This window comes from Mya arenaria, chromosome 16 (assembly GCF_026914265.1).
Source record: "Mya arenaria isolate MELC-2E11 chromosome 16, ASM2691426v1".
NCBI lineage: Eukaryota > Metazoa > Mollusca > Bivalvia > Myida > Myidae > Mya > Mya arenaria.
This window is the reverse complement of record NC_069137.1, coordinates 34,865,897-34,891,644: the sequence shown is the minus strand read 5'-3', so window position 1 is coordinate 34,891,644 and position 25,748 is coordinate 34,865,897. Positions and strand designations below refer to the sequence as shown.

Here is a 25,748-nt window from a genome sequence, read left to right as displayed (position 1 = left end):
ATGTATGGAGTAACGAGGTAATCAATTGAATGGTTTATGATATTCGACTAGCTTCAAATTTGCTGAAAAACTTTAACATGAGTACCAAGTTTTATTTCAGTAACCTTAAAGTTCATTTTTTATTATTCATGACTAACGTTAGAGTTGTTCGTACAATGATGTGACACCAAGGCTATGCAGATATCGGGACTTTCCTCCTTGGAAAAACAGACGGGATGAAATATGGACGGAACGTCTACAATATAAACCTAACATTTTAGCTAACTATACTATATAAAATGTCAAAACTCTTACTTTTTGTTCTTGATTCCCTACAAAGTCACCTAGCTCCGAGGATTGTGGTCCAATAACTGTGTCGACAATATTCAAGAGCTAAATTTGTATATGATTCACGTGGAGATATAAACAGCACGTGGACTTTGTATCAGCTTGAAAACTGAACTAAATTTGACATTCAGGGGCGACATTAGACATTCATTGTGTTTGTCATCATCTTAATCATTGGAACTTATCAGCCTTCGTGCTGATTTAATTGATTACGCAGAAATACATTACGTAGATTTGATCAATCTTTCAGTCTACACATACATGTATATAACTAAGAACAAGTCAATGAATTGTATGTGTTCATAAAGATCATTGAACAAACAATTTGAATAGATAAATTTAACTTAGATAATCGGCCCCAACAGGTCAGAAAGAACATTGTTATAACGAAGTCTTGTTTGTGACATTTGTATCAAGTTTAATACATGAGTCCTTTCTTACATGCGAAAGTGTCGGGAGAGATCAGAAAGGTGTAAGAAAGGAGATTTTAACAGGATTAAGCCAGAAAAGCAATTGTATTATGTCGCTCGAGCGTTTCACGTTTATGAATAGTTTCCTTAAAAAGTAGGTAGTATTTAATATATTGGTCTCTGACATATTTTGGATTAAAAGAACATTTTGATCCAAAATCCGATCAAATTTTCATGACATTTTCACAGCTCTCAAAACACATAAAACTGTATGATAGAACACACATATCGTAATTGATACTATTTAACCTTAAATATACATATCATTTGACTTTTTGAAGATTGTGTTGATCCTTTGAACCCGCTTTCGCACTATGTAAATTTCTTAAAATGAAAAAGTAAACCTTATCCAAGTGTAGGTTATCATTAACTTATTTATGTTTACCGTAATAATGCCAAGGATTGAGAATGTACGTACAAATGGGCTCCATTATGATGCCTCTTCTTCCGGAACCAGACATCACGGGCTCAAAATGCAGTATGGGTGTTTTGTAAATAAAAGAGGAAATAAAATGATGACTTATTGTATATATTTCTGCGCATATATATTCCCTACTACATGTATAATGAAGTTACACGTGCACTTGAATATCGCTTGAAGAATTTTGACATGTCATGCTCTCACGTCAGGTACACTCAACCCCACAGAGGCATTTCATGCTCCTTTCGTTTCGAACACGGACACGAAGAATGAAAATTCATGCTCCTTCGTTACGAACACGCGCACAAAGCCTGTCAGTTCATGCTCCTTTTTCGAACACGCGCACAAAGCCTGACAGTTCATGTTCCTTTTTCGAACACGCGCACAAAGCCTGACAGTTCATGCTCCTTTTTCGAACACGCGCACAAAGCCTGACAGTTCACGCTCCTTTTTCGAACACGCACACAAAGCCTGACAGATCATGCTCCTTTCTTGAACACGCGCACAAAGCCTGACAGTGCAAGCTCCTTTTTCGAGCACGCGCACAAAGCCTGACAGTTTATGCTCCTTTTTCGAACACGCGCACAAAGCCTGACAGTGTATGCTCCTTTTTTCGAACACGCGCACAAAGCATTACAGTTTATGCTCCTTTTTCGAACACGCACACAAAGCATGACAGTTCTTGCTCCTTCGTTACGAGGACTTTGACTTTCGGTCCAGCCTACCCCTGGTAAAATCTCCGCCCTGCAGGGACGAACTGATAGTAAAATCCCCGCTAAATGCCCCCCTCCATAGGGAACTAGGTAAGGCCCATTCCCCGCTATATTATGCGCGAAGACAAAACCACCGCATTCACCCTGCATTGCGGGGCAACCTGAAAGGTAAAAACACGGCCCATTTCCCCGGGTATCCCCGGTATACCGCCGGGCCTGGGGGGGGGGGGGGCGCGGTGGATTACAATTGACTGGTGCATTATTGTACTTAATCTTAAGAAATATGTTTGAGCATGTTGTTATGCGAGGAATGTCGATACACTTACAGACATACTGTTCAGTAAATTAACAGATAAGTCTCGTTTTCAGTTAATGAAGTATGGAACGCAGCCATCTTGAAAGTTGATGATGTGTTTCATCGTCATTTAAATTTATTAAGTTTTTTTGTTAGCAACACCACAAAATCCATTTTAAAAAAAGAAACGTAAACCACGAGAAACATGAAATCTCGGAGATGGTTTATATCACAAGAACATTTCTGAATTGTTGGGGAGGATTATTAATTTATCGTTTTATTTGATATATTTATTGAAGCAACTGGTATTTGCCTTATATACTCATGTATTGTGTTCAGTATTTAAATACCCTTACCTAGTAAACAACATTTAGAACTTGTATTATGCAAATTATACATCATTTCAAACTATTATACACATTTTAATGATAAAATAAAAAAGAATTTCAGTTAAAGTACGGAATTCTAATATCACCCCTGCATTCCAAAATAAATTGTGTTCTTTCGAAGATGTACATTCCTCGTGGTCTTGCAGTTCCACGTGATTCACGGGTATAAAACTTGGATCTTGAACATTGTGTGGACAGTTTATGAGCGCGAATCTCGGAGCTGGACGTCTTGCACGAAATCAGCAATAAAAGGTAAGATTTTACGATTTCATTTATCATTTACCTTGTGACCTTGCGTTGTTCTGCTCTGTTTCTATTATACTAATTGAATGACTCGGGTTTGTATTTTTTAAGCTTAATTTTTCGTACTGCATGCCATTTCACAGATAAATGAAATGATATGCGTAATTATTATGTTTTTAGTTTCATTTGTTTAAAATGAGAAGTCGCGATTTAGTTATATTTCAATGACAGTTTGAATGATTTATGTAGCAAAATAATGGAGCGTTTGTAATATTATAACTTGTGAGCTTTGAATGTGTTTTTGGAATTGTATGTATTCCATTAAGTTGAACTGCTTTATCATGCGCATGATCTGATATTGATCGTGAAAATATGTGCATAATACAAAGTATATATTGCATAGAATCAAGGAACTCTGTGAATTGTCCTGAGAACTCCTTTAAATGATTCCTTTACAGGACGCACTGCCCATTATACTGCTTAAAATGCCCCAACCAATGTACACTACACAACCAGTACTTTATAAAAATACCTCGAGTATCGTTTAATTAACTCTCCAGTCCAAAGAACTCGTACAGATGCCACGAATACCGTGTTGTACACACCCAACTCCAAGGCATTCCATGAAATGTCACAGGGAACCGTTTATTCACTCTTCAGTCCACAGTACCATAGTACTCCTTAGAAATGCCCCGGGTACTTTCCCGTCCAAAGTACTCATTACAAATACTCCCGGGTACTTTCCCGTCCAAAGTACTCATTACAAATACTCCCGGGTACTTTCCCGTCCAAAGTACTCCGTAAAAATACTCCCGAGTACTTTCCCGTCCACAGTACTCCGTAAAAATACTCCCGAGTACTTTCCCGTCCACAGTACTCCGTAAAAATACTCCCGAGTACTTTCCCGTCCACAGTACTCCGTAAAAATACTCCCGGGTACTTTCCCGTCCACAGTACTCCGTAAAAATACTCCCGAGTACTTTCCCGTCCACAGTACTCCTTAAAATACTCCCGAGTACTTTCCCGTCCACAGTACTTCTTAAAATACTCCCGAGTACTTTCCCGCCCACAGTTCTCGTTAAAAAGGCCCCCAGTGATTTCTTTTGGAATTATGTTTACCGCCTGTTCCTTCCAAATTGGGATACTTTTTTAATTTGGGAAAATACAAAATCATTCTTTAAAAGCAAATATGATCGCAAATATACGTTTTATTTTACTATTTTATGCATACATTATGATATAAAATAGCTAGTGATGGTCTTAAGATTTTGTTCATTTTTTTAAATAATTTTATTGCTTTTTTTATTCATTCACATGATCTGTATTGAATTAATTGGGAAAATATAATGAATTTTGGGAAAAATGGACACTTTTTCGCTAGGGAAAACGCTCTTTAGAAGGCAGTAAATTGCATAAAAAATCACTGTCCCCGGGTACCCTCCCGTCCACAGTACTCCTTAAAAATACCCCCGCGTATCCTCCCGTCCACAGTACTTCTTCAACATGCCCCCGCATACTCTCCCGTCCACAGAACTCCTTAAAAATACCCCTGCGTACTCTCCCGTCCACAAACTTCTTAAAAATGGCCGGCGTGCTCTCCCGTCCACAGAACTCCTTAAAAATGGTCGGCGTGCTCTCCCGTCCACAGAACTCCTTAAAATATCCCCGCGTAACCTCCCGTCCACAGTTCTCCTTTAAGATGGCCTGCGTACTCTCCCGTCCGCAGTACTCCATAAAATGGCCCGCATACTCTCCCGTCCCAAGAACTCCTTAAAATATACCCCCGCGTTCCCTTTCGTCCAAAGTACTCCTTAAAATGGCCTGTGTACTCTCTCGTCCACGGTACTCCTTAAAATGTCCCGCGTACTCTCCCGTCCACAGAACTTCTTACAAATACCCCCGCGTACCCTCCCGTTCACGGTACTCCTTTAAAAAAGACCCCGCGTACTCTCCCGTTCACGGTACTCCTTTAAAAATGCCCCCGCGTACCCTCCCGCGTTATAAATTAACTCTCCCGTTCACAATGCTGCTGAAAAATGCCACCTCGTTCTCTATCGTCCTCAGTACTGCTGAAAAATGACAAGGCGTGTCATTCCGTCAACAGTACTTCTGTAAAATGCTCCCGGGTACTCTCCCATCCAAAGTGCTTATTAAAAATATCCCCAGATATCCTCCAGTCCGCAGTACTCATTTAAAATGCTCCCGGTGACTCTCCTGTCCAGTTTTACTAAAAAAAGCACAAGCTTACTTTCCCGTCCGAAGTACTCCTTAAAAATGCCCAAGCCTACTCTCCCGTCCACAGTACTCCTTAAAATAGCCCGCATACTCTACCGCCCACATTACTCCTTAAAATGCTGCCGCGTATTCTCCCGTCCGAAGTACTCCTTACCCTCACCCCCCCCCCCCCCCGCGTACTCTCCCGTCCGCAGTGCTCCTTAAAAACGCCCCTCGTACTCTCCCGTCCGCAGTTTCTTCTTTAAAATGGCCCGCATATTCTCTAGTCCTCAGTACTTCTTAACAATGACCCCGGGTACTCTCCCCTCCTTTAATGACTCAAGACGACACAAACTAAAAAAATATACGGATAACTGGAGAGAAACTAGTGTTGTAGGTCAAGGCCAATATTTTCAAACTTATTTGGTTTATATATAGCGTCGCGTTTGTTTTCAGAGCCGTCACCATGAATGCTGTCGTATGTTGCCTCGCCACCTGTATGGCGTTCCTTGGTAAGTTACATTGCCTTACTTTTGAAGGACATCGGTTAGCAATGTCGAATTTGTTAAAGATATAAATATATAACATACATGTAAAGTGAAGAATATGTTCCGATATAAACTTTAATGATAATCCATTTTTTTAAGGATGGTATGTATTGGAATACATGAAGAAAACATCTTATTTTACCCACATTTCTAAATGTGATTATTGGTGTTCATGTTTCATTTACAATAGGCAAATTCATGTATAAGCGGTGGTCCTATACATAGGAGAATAAGAAATTAATCTTATTAATAACATATTGCATACTGTGATGTATGGGTTTTTAATACCAAATTATATAATGGTTCTGGAATAATCTCCTAGTTTCCTGTCTTTGCTTACTACTGAAATTCCTTTTCAGTCGCCTTTCAGAGTGGCGTCCATACTTACCACATAGAGGGGGAATATCCGGTCAGTGACATTGAGTCGGTCGACCGGGTACTCGCACCACCCAAGGAGTCGGTCGACCGGGTATTCGCACCACCCAAGGAGTCGGTCGACCGGGTATTCGCACCAGCCAAGGAGTCGGTCGACCGGGTATTCGCACCAGCCAAGGAGTCGGTCGACCGGGTATTCGCACCATACAAGAAGCCGGTCGACCGGGTATTCGCATCATACAAGGAGCCGGTCGACCGGGTATTCGCACCATATAAAGAGTCTGTCGACCGGGAATATGCACCACACAAGGAGTCGGTCGGCCGGGTAAATGCACCACACAAGGAGTCGGTTGACCGGGCATATGCACCAGATAAGGAGTCGGTCGATCGGGCATATACACCAGACAAAGAGTCAGTCGATCGGGCATATGCACCAGACAAGGAGTCGGTCGATCGGGCATATGCACCAGACAAGGAGTCGGTCGATCGGGAATATGCACCAGACAAGGAGTCAGTCGATCGTGAATATGCATCAGACAAGGAGTCGGTCGATCGGGCAAATGCACCACACAAGGAGTCCGTCGATCGGGCATATGCACCAGACAAGGAGTCGGTCGATCGGGAATATGCACCAGACAAGGAGTCAGCCAAGGATAAGCGATTTTTGGGCCTCTTCAAGTGGCCATTCCACTTATTTAAATATTTCGGCAAGAGGTCGACTGAATTCAAGCGTGACGTGCCTCGCGAAGAAGCCGCGGTCATTTGGCGAAGAGAGTGAGTACCTGTGTTTGCTTACATTATTGCACATTCAAGTTTAAACATTTTCAAAAGTACTTGCAAAGTCTTTTTTTCAAATGTGTAGATAGTTGTTTAGGAAAACCATTGTTTTAATTTTAATTGCGATAAAAATATTTTTTATTTGCGGATCTTTTTTATTGCGTACCCTGACACCGTTAGACACACCGGTGAGAGCATAAATAGACGTTTTCCCACAGAATTGTGTGCCCCTAGCCCCCAACATAATTGTGTGCCCCCTACCCCCCCCCCCCCCCCCCCCCCCCCACACACACACACACACAATCCCTGGTTGTATCAGAGAAGTGAAATAGATGCGCCAAAGTAAAAGTTAATCATCGCATATTTTTGCATTGACTACCTAGAGGTTTTAATAAAGGGCTGTAAAAATTGAAACTGATGCGACATTAAGATCATTATTGTTATCAATGTATGTTGTGAGTGATAATTTCGTATCCAAATCGCCAATTCTATCATTTCTACCAAAGCCGAGACTTGTAAACAAACACGTTAAATAGTTTCCATGCAAATTATGATAAGTAGAATATATGAAGATCATGGACTTTTTCGCAAAACATATCTCTAGTATTTTACGCATTCAATACATATAACAAGCTACAAATGCCATGCCAAATTGATAACGTTAAGACATTCATATCGATGCCTTCTTTTTCTAGGATGCCGGAGCTGGGAGAGTTATATGAGCAGACCAAGGAAAAGGTAACCTACTTTCTAAGAAATATGTGTTATAGCTGCAGTAACTTCAAATCATCCTATTAACAATATCGTTTATAATGCTTCTCGGCAAAATATTAATTTCATCGCGTATTTTCAAATCAAAACTTACAAACCAAAAAGTCTTATCAAAATATTGATTAGAATTAGTTACTATCATTTCTAATTGTATATATAAAAGTTGGTATCTGAGGAATACCTGAAACGAATGTTCAGATGAATTGAAATTTTGTAAAATGCTTATTTGTTTGATTTTTAGGTCGACCAACTCACTGAAGAAGTGAAGCGTCTGAGCGGCCCGGAGCGAGAGGAAGCGTTGAGGAAGCTAAAACTCGTCAAAACAGAAAGACGCTCTATCTGGGATGATATCGGAAACGCCATAAAACAGGTTGGTATATTTCATTCTTCAGCTTCTGTTTTTCGAAGGATAGCATTTTGTGTCGTGCCTTTGACATTGTTGGCCTAGTGGTAGGCGTGCTAGACACATACACATGGGATTAAACTCAAAACTGGTATTTACTTTGAATTTGTATGTGTGTCGTATCATACATCAAACTCCACACAGCGATAACTTCCCTTTATCGTACAGTATCACTGCCACCATGCATACCACGTTCTGATGATAAAGGTTACGTGTTTAATCAGACAAAACATTATTCACGTTAAGCATTTGATTTCTGACGTATCTACTGTGTACAGTATATTGATCTGATGTAATATGTTACGTATATTGACCAAGGCTGTACATCTACCATTTATCAATTCTCTTAGGGAGCGATTTCTTATCAAGGAGATATTTTTAATAGGGTCAACAGGGTTCATAAGGGTTCATGGTCCATGTCCCTGCCATTTTGACCAAGTTTGTATACCTAACGTTCTGACCATTTAAATGTATACTATAATTGAATACGATTTTGACGAAGTCGGTACTGCGAGATCTACAAATCTCGCTCTAATTAACTATTGTGCTTAACTTTGTCTACTGATATGCTCCTGAAACCTATTTAAGCCGTGCTACTCCAACTCTGATTGTGGCTGCCAGGACCTGACGGGTTTTGCTTACCATACATTAGTTTACAGTTTGTATACCGTGTATTGACTTATCTTCAATGTTTTCCAGGCGTGCCCATGGAATCTATTCAAGCGATGCGGCTCCAACTCTGATTGTGGCTGCAAGTACCTGAGGTGTATCCGCCGCAACTTCTTCTTCTTCACAACCAGCAGCTGTGGCTACATATAGCCGTGTCCATCAAACACGTTGTTTTTAATCTAAGTTCCACTGGTCCAGTGTTTAAGAAATTGTTGAAGCGTTATGCGTTATATTTTTGATAACCCGTTACTTTACCGACTTGTTTTGTTGGCGTTAAAACCACGTTTGTTATTATTATTGTTTGTAATTATGAGATGTGCTGATTGTTTGTTTGATGCTATGTATATTTTAAAACATTCACATTCAAAATTAGTATCTATTTTCCATTCAATATAAGTTCTTCTTTCAATGAATACATAATTATTTCCTTTACATTGTGAATTTCTTTCGAAGCCTTTAATAGATCTGCCGTACAGGTAGTTTAATGTGTGCATTTAATGATATATCTTCATGGTTATTGATGTTGATGGTTTCTGTTACATATATTTATATTAGCAAAATAAAAAAGATGAATAGGTAATGCATTTTGTTCCTTAACAGTAAAAAGGTTAATATATGACCCTAAACTACCTGGCCCCAATTTTTTTGAACCAAGTTATTCCCTCTTAATGGGATAAAGCTATTTTCGTTTAGTTTAAATTCAAGCAATGTCATTTAAGATAATCCCGAAATAAAATGGCTTAGTGAGTCCCAGTACTTGAACCTGTTACGTATAAGAAATGTCATACAATTTGGGCATGTTCCAGTGACTGAAATGGCTCGACTTCGTTTTGCTTATTTGTGATAATAAACAAAGACGGTCATTTAATCTAAGCTTCGTCGGACGAATGCGTCGCTATTTGCAGCAGCAGCAGCAAACCTATTAACTTAACACACAACTGAGAAAACACGCCGAAATACAAACAAGAAGTTTTGACGTATTTCTAGATCATCAACTTCAATAATCTCTTTGTTCAAACGACAAAAATGGCCAGATATTTTTTCTCGGCTTTGTTTGAATTATTATGCCCCCGAAGGTGGGCATATTAAAATCGCACCGTCCGTCCGTCTGTCCGTCCGTCCGTCCGTCCGTCCGGCTCTGTAACTTTCCCTTGTATGGACAGATTTTAAAATAACTTGCCACATGTGTTCCACATACCAAGACGACGTGTTGCGTGCAAGACCCGTGTCCCTACCTCAAAGGTCAAGGTCACACTTAGTGTTTTTTCACAATGGAGTGCTGCATACAAGGACATAGGGTATAGGTTGTCGTGTCCGGGCTGTAACTTTCCCTTGTAAGGACAGATTTTAAAATAACTTGCTATATGTGTTCCACATACGAAGACGACGTGTCCTGTGCAAGACCCATGTCCCTACCTCTAAGTTGAAAGATACACTAAGTGTTTATCACAAGGGAATTCTGAATATAAGGACATAACAGTGTAGGTTGTCAAGTATGGGTGGTATTTTTTTATGTTCAGAGGAAATTTAAAATAACTTGCAATATGTATTTGACACGTAAAGGCAAGATCAACTTTTCATGTACTGACCTTGTTCGTAGGTCAATGTCACATTCGGGGGCATTCGTCACATACTGTGACAGCTCTTGTTAAGTGCAATTCTATGGCATAAGGAGACTTATTGTTGACGATTGCGATCGACAACGATTTTTTTTTATCGAAGTGAGGCTCGTATTCGTCGTCGTGCGAGTACTTAAAACATTTGCAATAATTGAAAACCCGTTATACATACAAGTGAAACATTGTGTACATCTTGCCCCAAGATCTTAAATAGTTGCTCCTGTTACGATTATAAAACCACAGACGAGCGCTGCCGTTCAGACGGGACGTGTCTGCAGGTTTTCCCCCCATTAGCCTGACTATCACTGTATACAATCGCTCTTGACTTTTTTTTCGTTTTTGATTGTACGAGGAAGATTGTCGTGCAAATACTTCACACTTCGGCATAACTCGAACACTGCTTTGTTGACACGCAAAAATGAGGACAATTTCAAATAAAAATATGTATACCTTTGAAAGCGAGTTTGAATGTCTCGAAATCATATTTTTACAAAATATAACATTAGTTCTCAGTGTGTGTGGGTGCGTGCGTGGATGCATGTGTGTTATAAAAATACATTTTATATAAGAATTTATAAGTCGCCGCGAGAGACGGTTCACCGGCTGCAATTCTCGAACCAAACATATGGACAGAGACCTTCGGATCATGGCAGTTGGGGTATTAGTCGAGGAATAACTAATCCTCGAACACCTTGTTTTGGCAATTCACAAAAAAAGCTACAATAATCCTACCTGAACATAATTATGAACCAATTGTGAATTGGTTTGGTTAAATATTCTTCAAGTTTTCCGAATACATCTAGAACGTACATATTTTCAAAATATGCACATATTATTTATATATTTAAACAAATATTATAAAAGAAGTATTTTTGAACATAGACATTGAGAGATAGAAATTGATGGAAAAGCAGTTTCCAAGAGAACTATTTAATCAATCTCTTTGTAACAATGCACCAGAGAACATAGCAGAAGCATTATGATCCACGTACTGCCATCCTCCACACGACAAGTCCACAACGTCACTCACGTTCAGATGAACGTACGTCGAAGCTGACGCCGATTTCCAGTTGCCGTCGTCACCTGACGTCAACGCAAAGACGACAATGTCGCTGTTTCGTCGAATGAAACATTGACTGGTTGAGTTGGAACTGATGAATGTAACGAAGAATTCGTAAACCCCGGAGACCGGCGCTACGAACTGACCTGTATGCGAGAAAAACCATGTTAAGTGTAGAATAGCATAAAACATGATAAATATGTTCGCTATATACAATACCATTACCAGTACCTAGCTTGAGCGGTGCGCTATACAGTATCAAGGTACTTTGCAAGGTCGGTACGCTATATAATGAGTTGTTTTAGCGGTGCGACATACAGTACCTTCCTGAAGCGGCGCGCTATATGATTACCTTGCTTGAGCGGCGCGCTATGTGATTACCTTGCTTGAGCGGTGCGACATACAGTACCTTCCTGAAGCGGCGCGCTATATGATTACCTTGCTTGAGCGGCGCGCTATGTGATTACCTTGCTTGAGCGGTGCGACATACAGTACCTTCCTGAAGCGGCGCGCTATGTGATTACCTTGCTTGAGCGGTGCGACATACAGTACCTTCCTGGAGCGGCGCGCTATGTGATTACCTTGCTTGAGCGGTGCGACATACAGTACCTTCCTGGAGCGGCGCGCTATGTGATTACCTTGCTTGAGCGGTGCGACATACAGTACCTTCCTGGAGCGGCGCGCTATATGATTACCTTGCTTGAGCGGTGCGACATACAGTACCTTCCTGGAGCGGCGCGCTATGTGATTAAATTGCTTGAGCGGTGCGACATACAGGACCTTCCTGGAGCGGCGCGCTATGTGATTACCTTGCTTGAGCGGTGCGACATTAAGTACCTTCCTGGAGCGGCGCGCTATATGATTACCTTGCTTGAGCGGTGCGACATACAGTACCTTCCTGAAGCGGTGCGCTATGTGATTACCTTCCTGGAGCGGTGCGACATACAGTACCTTCCTGGAGCGGCGCGCTATATGATTACCTTCCTGGAGCGGCGCGACATACAGTACCTTCCTGGAGCGGCGCGCTATATGATTACCTTCCTGGAGCGGCGCGACATACAGTACCTTCCTGGAGCGGCGCGCTATATGATTACCTTGCTTGAGTGGTGCGACATACAGTACCTTCCTGAAGCGGCGCGCTATGTGATTACCTTGCTTGAGCGGTGCGACATACAGTACCTTCCTGGAGCGGCGCGCTATGTGATTACCTTGCTTGAGCGGTGCGACATACAGTACCTTCCTGGAGCGGCGCGCTATATGATTACCTTGCTTGAGCGGCGAGACATACAGTACCTTCCTGGAGCGGCGCGCTATATGATTACCTTGCTTGAGCGGCGCGACATACAGTACCTTCCTGGAGCGGCGCGCTATGTGATTACCTTGCTTGAGCGGTGCGACATAACAGTACCTTCCTGGAGCGGCGCGCTATGTGATTACCTTGCTTGAGCGGTGCGACATACAGTACCTTCCTGGAGCGGCGCGCTATATGATTACCTTCCTGGAGCGGCGCGCTATATGATTACCTTGCTTGAGCGGCGCGACATACAGTACCTTCCTGGAGCGGCGCGCTATATGATTACCTTGCTTGAGCGGCGCGCTATGTGATTACCTTGCTTGAGCGGTGCGACATACAGTACCTTCCTGGAGCGGCGCGCTATGTGATTACCTTGCTTGAGCGGTGCGACATACAGTACCTTCCTGGAGCGGCGCGCTATATGATTACCTTCCTGGAGCGGCGCGCTATGTGATTACCTTGCTTGAGCGGTGCGACATACAGTACCTTCCTGGAGCGGCGCGCTATATGATTACCTTCCTGGAGCGGCGCGACATACAGTACCTTCCTGGAGCGGCGCGCTATATGATTACCTTCCTGGAGCGGCGCGACATACAGTACCTTCCTGGAGCGGCGCGCTATATGATTACCTTGCTTGAGCGGCGCGACATACAGTACCTTCCTGGAGCGGCGCGCTATATGATTACCTTGCTTGAGCGGTGCGACATACAGTACCTTCCTGGAGCGGTGCGCTATATGATTACCTTGCTTGAGCGGCGCGACATACAGTACCTTCCTGGAGCGGCGCGCTATATGATTACCTTGCTTGAGCGGTGCGACATACAGTACCTTCCTGGAGCGGCGCGCTATATGATTACCTTGCTTGAGCGGCGCGCTATGTGATTACCTTGCTTGAGCGGTGCGACATACAGTACCTTCCTGAAGCGGCGTCCTATATGATTACCTTGCTTGAGCGGCGCGACATACAGTACCTTCCTGGAGCGGCGCGCTATATGATTACCTTGCTTGAGCGGTGCGACATACAGTACCTTCCTGGAGCGGCGCGCTATATGATTACCTTGCTTGAGCGGTGCGACATACAGTACCTTCCTGGAGCGGCGCGCTATATGATTACCTTGCTTGAGCGGTGCGACATACAGTACCTTCCTGGAGCGGCGCGCTATATGATTACCTTCCTGGAGCGGCGCGCTATATGATTACCTTGCTTGAGCGGTGCGACATACAGTACCTTCCTGGAGCGGCGCGCTATATGATTACCTTGCTTGAGCGGTGCGACATACAGTACCTTCCTGGAGCGGCGCGCTATGTGATTACCTTGCTTGAGCGGTGCGACATACAGTACCTTCCTGGAGCAGCGCGCTATGTGATTACCTTGCTTGAGCGGCGCGCTATGTGATTACCTTGCTTGAGCGGTGCGACATACAGTACCTTCCTGGAGCGGCGCGCTATATGATTACCTTGCTTGAGCGGTGCGACATACAGTACCTTCCTGGAGCGGCGCGCTATATGATTACCTTGCTTGAGCGGTGCGACATACAGTACCTTCCTGGAGCGGCGCGCTATATGATTACCTTGCTTGAGTGGCGCGACATACAGTACCTTCCTGGAGCGGCGCGCTATATGATTACCTTGCTTGAGTGGCGTGACATACAGTACCTTCCTGGAGCGGCGCGCTATATGATTACCTTGCTTGAGCGGCGCGACATACAGTACCTTCCTGGAGCGGCGCGCTATATGATTACCTTGCTTGAGCGGCGCGACATACAGTACCTTCCTGGAGCGGCGCGCTATGTGATTACCTTGCTTGAGCGGCGCGACATACAGTACCTTCCTGGAGCGGCGCGCTATATGATTACCTTGCTTGAGTGGCGCGACATACAGTACCTTCCTGGAGCGGCGCGCTATATGATTACCTTCCTGGAGCGGCGCGCTATATGATTACCTTGCTTGAGCGGTGCGACATACAGTACCTTCCTGGAGCGGCGCGCTATATGATTACCTTGCTTGAGCGGTGCGACATACAGTACCTTCCTGGAGCGGTGCGCTATATGATTACCTTGCTTGAGTGGTGCGACATACAGTACCTTCCTGGAGCGGCGCGCTATGTGATTACCTTCCTGGAGCGGCGCGCTATGTGATTACCTTCCTGGAGCGGCGCGCTATGTGATTACCTTCCTGGAGCGGCGCGCTATGTGATTACCTTGCTTGAGTGGTGCGACATACAGTACCTTCCTGGAGCGGTGCGCTATATGATTACCTTGCTTGAGCGGCGCGACATACAGTACCTTCCTGGAGCGGCGCGCTATGTGATTACCTTGCTTGAGCGGTGCGACATACAGTACCTTCCTGGAGCGGCGCGCTATATGATTACCTTGCTTGAGTGGCGCGACATACAGTACCTTCCTGGAGCGGCGCGCTATATGATTACCTTCCTGGAGCGGCGCGCTTTATGATTGCCTTGCTTGAGCGGTGCGACATACAGTACCTTCCTGGAGCGGCGCGCTATATGATTACCTTGCTTGAGCGGTGCGACATACAGTACCTTCCTGGAGCGGTGCGCTATATGATTACCTTGCTTGAGTGGTGCGACATACAGTACCTTCCTGGAGCGGCGCGCTATGTGATTACCTTCCTGGAGCGGCGCGCTATGTGATTACCTTCCTGGAGCGGCGCGCTATGTGATTACCTTCCTGGAGCGGCGCGCTATGTGATTACCTTGCTTGAGTGGTGCGACATACAGTACCTTCCTGGAGCGGTGCGCTATATGATGTCCTTGCTTGAGTGGTGCGACATACAGTACCTTCCTGAAGCGGCGCGCTATATGATTACCTTGCTTGAGTGGTGCGACATACAGTACCTTCCTGGAGCGGCGCGCTATGTGATTACCTTGCTTGAGCGGTGCGACATACAGTACCTTCCTGGAGCGGTGCGCTATGTGATTACCTTGCTTGAGTGGTGCGACATACAGTACCTTCCTGGAGCGGTGCGCTATATGATTACCTTGCTTGAGCGGTGCGACATACAGTACCTTCCTGGAGCGGCGCGCTATATGATTACCTTGCTTGAGCGGTGCGACATACAGTACCTTCCTGGAGCGGTGCGCTATATGATTACCTTGCTTGGGCGGTGCGACATAACAGTACCTTCCTGGAGCGGCGCGCTATATGATTACCTTGCTTGAGCGGTGCGACATACAGTACCTTCCTGGAGCGGCGCGCTATGTGATTACCTTGCTTGAGTGGTGCGACATACAGTACCTTCCTGGAGCGGTGCGCTATATGATTACCTTGCTTGAGTGGTGCGACATACAGTACCTTCCTGGAGCGGTGCGCTATATGATTACCTTGCTTGAGCGGTGCGACATACAGTACCTTCCTGGAGCGGTGCGCTATATGATTACCTTGCTTGAGCGGTGCGACATACAGTACCTTCCTGGAGCGGCGCGCTATATGATTACCTTGCTTGAGCGGCGCGACATACAGTACCTTCCTGGAGCGGCGCGCTATGTGATTACCTTGCTTGAGCGGTGCGACATACAGTACCTTCCTGGAGCGGTGTGCTATATGATTACCTTGCTTGAGCGGTGCGACATACAGTACCTTCCTGGAGCGGCGCGCTATGTGATTACCTTCTTGGAGCGGCGCGCTATGTGATTACCTTCCTGGAGCGGCGCGCTATGTGATTACCTTGCTTGAGTGGTGCGACATACAGTACCTTCCTGGAGCGGTGCGCTATGTGATTACCTTGCTTGAGCGGTGCAATACCTTCGTTTGCGCCGTACGTATTCTCAGACCCACACCATACTGTTCCTAATGCTTTCATCACGCTGTACAGAATATATACTTCAGCGCTACGTTATACCTTCTCACTAATTTTCTAACACTATGCAGTACCTCTGGCAGGATGGTAGGCATGTCCATCATTGACCATGACCTTAGTAAATACCGGGTAGTGGCCTAAGATCATGCTCCCGTCTGGCGTGTTGACGGCGAAAAATATCTTCTGATTATTCCCTGAAGGACCTAAAAATGTTCGAATTCTACAATAGAATCAGTAGAATGTTGTCTAATGAAATAGTGTACACGTAAAATTATCCAAGGATGACAATTTAAAGTTAAATCGAACGTGAAACAATTGATCAAATGCAATGACTGACTCGTCTTATGACTTTTTTATTCGTACCCTGACATGTTGTCGCCCCACAGGACTCGTATTCGCGGTTATCTCCTTTGCACGGCTTTCCCAGCAACGAAGCCGGAGGGTTGTCGCACGTCCTATTTCTTGACCTCAGTCCACCATTGCACGTGAGAGAGCACGCGCCCCAACCACTCCACGCTGTCCAACCTCCGTCTGAAATCAATATTTAACAGTGTGTATACATGTGGGAAACTCTTGCAATAATATGAAAACGATATGAAGTGATTGAAGAAAGTAGTTCATATATATTTTTTGATATGCCACAATTGATTAAGATAGGAGAATTGTACAGTATACACCTCAATATTTTTAATTAATCAAATAGAAACAATAATACCCACACAACCCGGTCATTGACATATTGTTAATCCAATATATCGCCAGAGCAGAGACTCATACAACGATTGTGTTATCGTTAACAATATCGTGTATTAGACACCCATTTTACATTGTAGAAAATGTTATTTTATTACCTACACATCCTGGTCTTTGACAAATCTGATATTCCACGCTATTGCCAAAACAATGATCTCCTCCATAGGTCGGATACGGTTTGTTACAGTCACGTGTCCTGGTTGTCAGTCCAATACCACAGGACGCGCTACATGACGCCCACGTGGACCACGTGGACCAATCACCCGCCACTGTAAATATCAGTTTAACTAACATAGCGAGTAATAAACATTATTGCAGTCCCGTGTCCTTGTGTCCATTGCAACACCTCATGACGCGCTATTATAAATATGTTTTACCCGTGGTTTAAGTCTACATAGAATATTTAACAATCGCGTAAGTGTACATGTGTGCTTTCTGTACGTGTCTATATTTAGCACACGTCGAAGGAACTTCACAAAGTCAATGGATGATTCCCGGCTGGTCACGAATATAATCATCTCGATAACATACTGTCCATTTTGTAATTAGTCTGGTCAAAACAAAACAAGTATTACTACTGTAGCTGTACTTGAGTAAATAATATTACAACTCACCTGGACAAGGTTGTCCTACACACGTCCTGAAGTCATGTTTGTCCCCGATACAGTCCGCACCGCCTTGTTGGGGTGGCGGGTTCGTGCATGTTCTGATTCGTACTTGCCTACTTTGCCCACAGGTCTGTTCGCACTGCGACCATTCGCTCCATTCCGACCATGCACCATCAACTATAATTTATTGATGAAATCAGCTTTTAAATTAGTATCTTGGAAATGATTTTTTTATAATGGGATTTCCGAAGATTAGAAGAATGAATTGGTAGGATAAAGGCCGCTTTCACCGTTTCACAGATTCAATGGTAAATAATAATTTTCAAATACAGCTGATGTAGATAAGGACGCGTCGCTTTCTCCTACGGACAAACCATAAACGAACATATCTTAAAGATACTTATTTTTCTTCCACGATGGATATATACACATATAAATATTGCACCTGCCAAACATAAACTCCTGAGATGTTTCCAGTTCAATTTGGCGTTCAAGAACGTGTACACAAACCCTCCTTACCAAGAAAACACAGCCCACAGTATCGTTTACACACGGTTTTGGCATGCGCCACATCTTTACAGATATCAAAGGTGGCGCCAATTAGTTCACAGTTATATTCAGGGTTGTTTTCACAGTGCTCTGGAAGATCTAAAGTGGTGGGCTGTTGGGGTGTTGTCGTTGTTATTACTGAAATGAAACAAGTGAAGGTGAGTGTGCTTTATACTTACTTTAAACCACATATAACAATCTTGGTCATGTGATGTTGGATAAAGCAGTGGAGCAGGAGGACGCCCACATATCCAGCTATGTGACCATGGACTAACGGTTGCCATGGTGAGATGCTAGCTTCCATTTTACTGTGCTTACTGGACAACCAAGTGTAGGTTGGAAAGTAAAAACATTTTCCCGCCATTGTGCGGTTGCCTGATTTGGATGCCAACAAACATCTCTACTTTATTTCGATAGAAAAAGGTACATTACTCATGGTGTTTTAAAGGTACTCGCTCATGTTTTTAGACCAAACATAAGTTACCTCGGTAATACGTCTGTAAACACTAACAATATTTTATTCCATGATATCGAAACTGCTGGAAAAAAACAGAAATAGTATTAAAAAGTATTCAGGATTTAGTGGGCTGCGAACCAAGGCCGGTAGACCCAAGAACAATTTTAGAAAATCGACGCCTAAACTACCGGGATTTTAACAAAGGTGGTTGATATTTTGATCAGTACACAATACATTGATAACATTACGCGATAATGTTTGTCAACCAATAGCTTATTAACAAAGCTGTTATGAAGTGATTAATATCGTTGTTAACGCTAATGAAATTGGGGTCTAGTTTACACACCTTATGATTTGCCACCCTTTTTTCGTCATCAAAAACAGTGTATTTTACAAAAACATGAGCGAGGCACTTTAAAAGCTAAAAATGCGCTTGTACATGTTCGTATTGTGTCTGGTAATGACCTAGGTTAAAGTTTTGGGTCACCGACGGCGCTGAAAACGACAGTGACGTCAAATTATGAAAATACCACGATTTTGTTTTTCGTATCTAACCATATTCGAACATCTTTCCGCCACGATGGCGTTCCAATAGATTGTCATTATGCTGTTTGAGGAAACACGAGCAGGGTTGCCCATCTAAACTTAAAAATAAATCACTAACGTTAATTTTCTAAATACTCTTTCCATAGCTCACCTATTGCCTTTTTCATACGGCAATAAAAGCCTAGCTAAGATACAAGTAGTCTTGTTGCAATAAATAAATTACAATCGTGAACTTATATTAAAAATAGCAGTGCCTATATATTGTTGCTTGGTTATGGACGTCTATATTACGCATAAATTATGTTTAATATATCTGAGATTTAAATATTTTTACCTTCAAAAGCAAAAGTGGTAAAAGCATAGCAACAGATACAATGAACTTCAAAGGGCCCTTTTTTATAATTGAGATCATTATTAAAATTAACATTGTACTCGTATTATTTTTTATGTATTTTTTTTATCCGAAATAAAATATTATTTAACCCTTGAAAGCAAAGTAAGTAAAATAGAGCAACGGATGTTTACCAGCAATATATAAATAAATAACAGCTAATGCTTAATAGCTGGTGAATACCGATTTAAACTTTATATTTGACTGTCTGACTAAGTGGCATATATCCTTAAACAGAGACAAAGGGTGAAATCAAAATAATTCTTTAACTTATTCTACTTACCAGTTATTGTCAGAACATTTTAATCTATATAGTGGATATTTTAATGTTCAATAACATAAACTTAATATAGTCTTGATAATAACATTTTTCTGAGTGGAGCTCATTTGTGTATAAACGTCTTACCGTTCGCGTTTTCGCAAGCGTGCCGATTGCAGTAGTTGGCTTCGCAGCATTCGTTACAGATATTCTGATTGGTCGATGCCCGCTTGTTCATTGCGTCATATCCTGTCACGTGATCAGTGTCTCGACCAATGATCGTCTGAGGACTGGGACATTGCTTTGAACAACATTGTAATGTGTAAAATCATCAACGCCGCAAAAATAAACGTATTAAGGAATGAACAGGTTTTAAAAAATGATGCTCTAAGCATGTTGTATTAATTCTCTCAGGGATTAGCTTACTACATATGTATGTTTTCTGATTAAAATGCATTTAACTGCGCCTGATTTCAATCTGAAAACTGAGAACCATGAAGTGATTCCCTGATATGTTTTGCAGTCTATCTAAATAATTGAACGCATCACTGTGTCTGGCTCAAGGCATGAATTCCACCATTTATTTGATTTGATTTGCAAGAAGTTCTATTTTTCCAGTATGAACGATAACATTTGGAATGCGATTAAGCTGCAGTTTATTGTTCGTCACATGTTTATGTTAAAGAAGTAATATTTCTTTCCAGTTTGTCTGCGGTTGTGTGTACAAGGTTTGATGTCTAAGATGTGTGTTTCAGATTGTTTATGTAAGGTCAGTTGTCTGAGATTGTTTTGTCTACGGTTCTATGTGTACGGTAGTAATTATAAGATTGTTTGTCTGAGGTTGTTTGTCTAAGTTTGCTTGTACAAGGAAGCTTCTTTTCTTAGACCGTGTATCAATAGTTGTTTGTCTCATATTGTTTGTCTTAGGATATTTTTCTAAGAATGTGGGTCTAAAGTTGTTTGTCTTAGTCTGTTTGTTTTGCATAAGTTTAGTTATTTAAATTTGTTTGTCTAAGTTTGTTTGTCTAAGAAAGTTTTTCTAAGCTAATTTGTCCAAGCTTGTTTGTCTAAGATTATTTGTCTAAGGTTACTTGTCTAAGTATGTTTGTCTTCGTTTGTTTAAGTTTGTTTGTCTGACCATTGTTTGTCTAAATCTGTTTGCCTGGGTAAGTTTGACTGTGTTGGTTTGTCTAATGTCGTTTGACTAAGGTTGTTTGTCTACGACTATTTTTCTAGGGTTGTGTGTCTAAGGTTGTTTGTCTACGACTATTTTTCTAGGGTTGTGTTTCTATTTTTTTTGTCTGAGGCTATTTTTCTAGGATTGTGTGTCTAAGGTTGTTTGTCTAAGGCTATTTTCTAGGGTTGTGTGTCTACGGTTGTTTCTCTAAGTCTATTTTTCTAGGATTGTGTGTCTAAGGTTGTTAGTCTAAGGCTATTTTTCTAGGGTTTTGTGTCCAAGGTTGTCTGTCTGAGGCTATTTTTCTAAGGTTGTGTGTCTAAGGTTGTTTGTCTAAGGCTATTTTTCTAGGGTTATGTGGCTAAGGTTGTTTGTCTAAGGCTATTTTTCTAGGGTTGTGTGTCTAAGGTTGTTTGTCTACGACTATTTTTCTAAGGTTGTGTGTCTAAGGTTGTTAATCTAAGGCTATTTTTCTAGGGTTGTGTGTCTACGGTTGTTTGTCTACGACTATTTTTCTAATGTTGTGTGTCTACGGCTATTTTTCTAGGGTTGTGTGTCTAAGGTTGTTTGTCCACGACTATTTTTCTAGGGTTGTGTGTCTAAGGTTGTTTGTCTACGACTATTTTTTCTAGGGTTGTGTGTCTAAGGTTGTTTGTCTAAGGCTATTTTTCTAGGGTTGTGTGTCTAAGGTTGTTATTCTAAGGCTATTTTTCTAGGGTTGTGTGTCTACGGTTGTTTGTCTACGACTATTTTTCTAATGTTGTGTGTCTACGGCTATTTTTCTAGGGTTGTGTGTCTAAGGTTGTTTGTCCACGACTATTTTTCAAAGGTTGTGTGTCTAAGGTTGTTTGTCTACGACTATTTTTTCTAGGGTTGTGTGTCTAAGGTTGTTTGTCTAAGGCTATTTTTCTAGGGTTGTGTGTCTACGGTTGTTTGTCTACGACTATTTTTCAAGGGCTGTGTGTCTACGGCTATTTTTCTAGGGTTGTGTGTCTAAGGTTGTTTGTCTACGACTATTTTTAAAAGGTTGTGTGTCTAAGGTTGTTAATCTAAGGCTATTTTTCTAGGATTGTGTGTCTAAGGTTGTTTGTCTAAGGCTATTTTTCAAGGGTTGTGTGTCCAAGGTTGTCTATCTGAGGCTATTTTTCTAGGGTTGTGTGTCTAAGGTTGTTTGTCTAAGGCTATTTTTCTAGGGTTGTGTGGCTAAGGTTGTTTGTCTACGGTTATTTTTCTAGGGTTGTGTGTCTAAGGTTGTTTGTCTAAGGCTATTTTTCTAGGGTTGTGTGGCTAAGGTTGTTAATCTAAGGCCTTTTTTCTAGGGTTGTGTGTCTAAGGTTGTTTGTCTAAGGCTATTTTTCTAGGGTTGTGTGTCTAAGGTTGTTTGTCTGAGGCTATTTTTCTAGGGTTGTGTGTCTAAGGTTGTTAGTCTAAGGCTATTTTTCTAGGGTTGTGTGGATAAGGTTGTTTGTCTACGGCTATTTGTCGAAAGTTGGGTGTCTCAAGTTGTTTGTCTAAGGCTATTTTTCTAGGGTTGTGTGTCTAAGGTTGTTTGTCTACGACAATTTTTCTAGGGTTGTGTGTCTAAGGTTGTTTGTCTACGACTATTTTTCAAGGGCTGTGTGTCTACGGCTATTTTTCTAGGGTTGTGTGTCTAAGGTTGTTTGTCTACGACTATTTGTCGAAGGTTGGGTGTCTCAAGTTGTTTGTCTAAGGCTATTTTTCTAGGGTTGTGTGTCTAAGGTTGTTTGTCTACGACAATTTTTCTAACGTTGTGTGTCTAAGGTTGTTTGTCTATGGCTATTTTTCTAGGGTTGTGTGTCTAAGGTTGTTATTCTAAGGCTATTTTTCTAGGGTTGTGTGGATAAGGTTGTTTGTCTACGGCTATTTGTCGAAGGTTGGGTGTCTCAAGTTGTTTGTCTAAGACTATTTTTCTAGGGTTGTGTGTCTAAGGTTGTTATTCTAAGGCTATTTTTCTAGGGTTGTGTGGATAAGGTTGTTTGTCTACGGCTATTTGTCGAAGGTTGGGTGTCTCAAGTTGTTTGTCTAAGACTATTTTTCTAGAGTTGTTTGTCTCAGTGTGTTAGTAGTTTTATCTGTGGTTTGTTTTGTCTAAGCTAGCTTGTTTAAGGTTGTTTGTCTAAGCTAGTTTGTCTGACCATTGTTTGTCTACGGTTGTTGGTCGAAGGTTAAACGGTTTACAGTTTTGACTGTACAGCAATATTCTATAATTTAAAGTTACATTTCTGTTATAAGGTCATCGTTATGTAAGATTGATAACGAGGCGTCCAATTTATTAGCTGTCAAAAGAATTCGGCGTTAAACAACGATATAACTTACAGAGCTTTCTTTGCAGCCCATGGAATACAACAACGATCCTCCGCTGTTTTCAACACTCGTGTAACAACTCTGAAATAACATTAATGAACACATGTACATATTGTAGCATTAAGAAAATATAACGCCAATCAGTTTTAAGAATGAGCAATGAGCAACTAAATGGTAATATTGACTTCTGAACGGATGGCGTGTACTTTGTTGATCATTTTAATTGATATAATGCTAATAACATGATATTACGCGCCAAACGATTTGTCGTCGGTTGTTTGTCGAGTTTGTGTTTAAAGTGCGCTTTGTTTAAGTAAGTACATGTACTCTTAACGGAAATGGCTTAAACCATAACAGTCACGGTAACGTGGTCAACCGATTGCTTAAAAAGGCTTTACCTTTTCTGTCGAGCACGTTATGACCACGTGACAATCTGTGACATTGGTGGCACGTGCGCACGAGAAACATTCTAGTGACTGTGACGTCTCGAGGAAACACCTGCATTGTCCTGAAGGGAAGATGGTTAAATCATTAAATACTTATGAGGTACATAAATGAATTGCTAAGAGAATATGGTAAAATAACTTTCATTTAAATTACTATGAATGATACAACACTCTTATTTTGTGTTTAAAGAGGGGGAGTGGGAGGGGTATGGTGGTGGTAGGTGTGTGCGTGGGGGGGGGGGGTGAGCGATATCCATACAGAAGAAGAAAACATACGGGAAATATGAAAATGGTGATACAAAATATGTAATAACACAAAGAGAACAATGACTCCGTGGTATATGGTGTGACTTAAGCGTTATTTTTATATATGGGAATTTACTTCCAGCACTGGTAACGTAATATCATAAATATAAAATTTAATTTTTGATTGAATATCGTAAAGCTTTTACGCTGCTGACTTATTCATCTCTTAAGACTTACAATTATTTCAATATTAGAGCTGTATTTCGACTTACCAAACAAAAGAATAAGCAGGAAAACAGCTGAAACAAGAAGAGTATTTAAAACAGCCATCATATCAAAGAGGGTTTAATTAACTCAAAAATACAATTATATCCGAGTTATTAAAACTGATGTTGATTGCAATCGCAGTATAGACTCATTAAACAGTGTAATCGTATATAGCGGAGCAAACACCATCATTGTTCATTTTTAGTCGAAATAGGACATATCGCAACCACTTAGCGCAAATGTAGAACTTTTCCATATTTGTATCCATGTTACATTTCAAAATCTGGAGCAGTTTTGAAATTATGGCTGTGTATTGATTTTGGAACAACAAATCGACGCCGTAGACGTGGACGCCAATGACGACAACGACACCAAGGCTATGAAATTATACCGGCATGATTTTCCTAAAACCATACGACCTTACAATCATTGAAACAAACATGTACATTTCAATCCTTAACCTTAACATAGGCGACCTTATCTATATTATCGGCACTTCCGTCTCCGTAAAATTCTGTTGTTTAACTAATATTTATCCAAATTATTATTGCTAACAAAATGTTTAAACGCAAAATCGAGATATACGCATGTTGTATTGTTAACTATGATGTGTTAACTCATATATTTGTCCCTTAACAACACTCGTCTTACCATAATCAAACGTTTTCCTCATTCTTGTTTGCATGAGATTACCTCTGACACACCTTTGACAGTCAACACGCCAAAATCAAAGGAAGGCCAAACCAACCTAAATCTTCATTTACCTTATTATTGTTTTGGTGTTATAACTAGTTTGATTTTTAGCTATTATTAATTTGTGAATTAAAATAAACGAACGCTACCCCTTCAAGCATCATCTTTCTGTGACAAGCCTACCTTTCAGCCTTATTTATGTTTAATAGCTTTACTACCTCTATTCAATTAAAGTGTTCTTTACACGAGCCTGTTGCTGACTATACACGAGCTCATTTATTAAGCTGACCTTCCCCTTTCGGTAGTCTTATTCATGGGCGTGTTTAGAGGTACCCGGTACTCAAGAATGTGGTATGGATCGAACAGAACCTGAAGAAGTACGCGTTTCACAAGAATGAGTTTCACCCTTAAATATCGTACTTTTTTATTTGTTTTATTGAAGCATTTCTTTGCTTTGTTCCTGCCAAAGTGAAAGGAAAGTGCTCAGATATTACCAATAGTGCATTATGTTACAAGGCATTAAAATGAAACGTTTGTTCTTGACTCGTGGGACCATAAACATGGCCGAACGATATTTTTAACACGGCCACGAAAAGGGCATACTTGTGTTCCACTTGTCAGTCT

General features: G+C 41.6%; 1 protein-coding gene across 2 annotated transcripts; it reads right to left on the bottom strand.

Moving 5' to 3' along the window:
- Window positions 1-11,168: 11,168 nt before the first annotated feature.
- Window positions 11,169-25,111, bottom strand: LOC128221026 (thrombospondin-1-like). Of its 2 annotated transcripts, XM_052929427.1 has the most exons (11): window positions 25,083-25,111; window positions 24,437-24,463; window positions 23,871-23,980; window positions 23,485-23,553; window positions 20,118-20,271; window positions 18,288-18,455; window positions 17,775-17,945; window positions 17,259-17,429; window positions 16,771-16,938; window positions 16,482-16,610; window positions 11,169-11,440 (listed from the first exon to the last, which is right to left on the bottom strand). In XM_052929427.1, exons 1-11 carry the CDS (start codon window positions 25,102-25,104, stop codon window positions 11,169-11,171), a joined length of 1,461 nt encoding a protein of 486 aa, XP_052785387.1. In that variant the 5' UTR covers window positions 25,105-25,111. The 2 variants fall into 2 exon arrangements, with proteins under 2 accessions (XP_052785387.1, XP_052785388.1); XM_052929428.1 differs by lacking the exons at window positions 24,437-24,463; window positions 25,083-25,111 and adding an exon at window positions 24,893-24,974 and having other exon boundaries at window positions 23,871-23,970.
- Window positions 25,112-25,748: the final 637 nt, after the last annotated feature.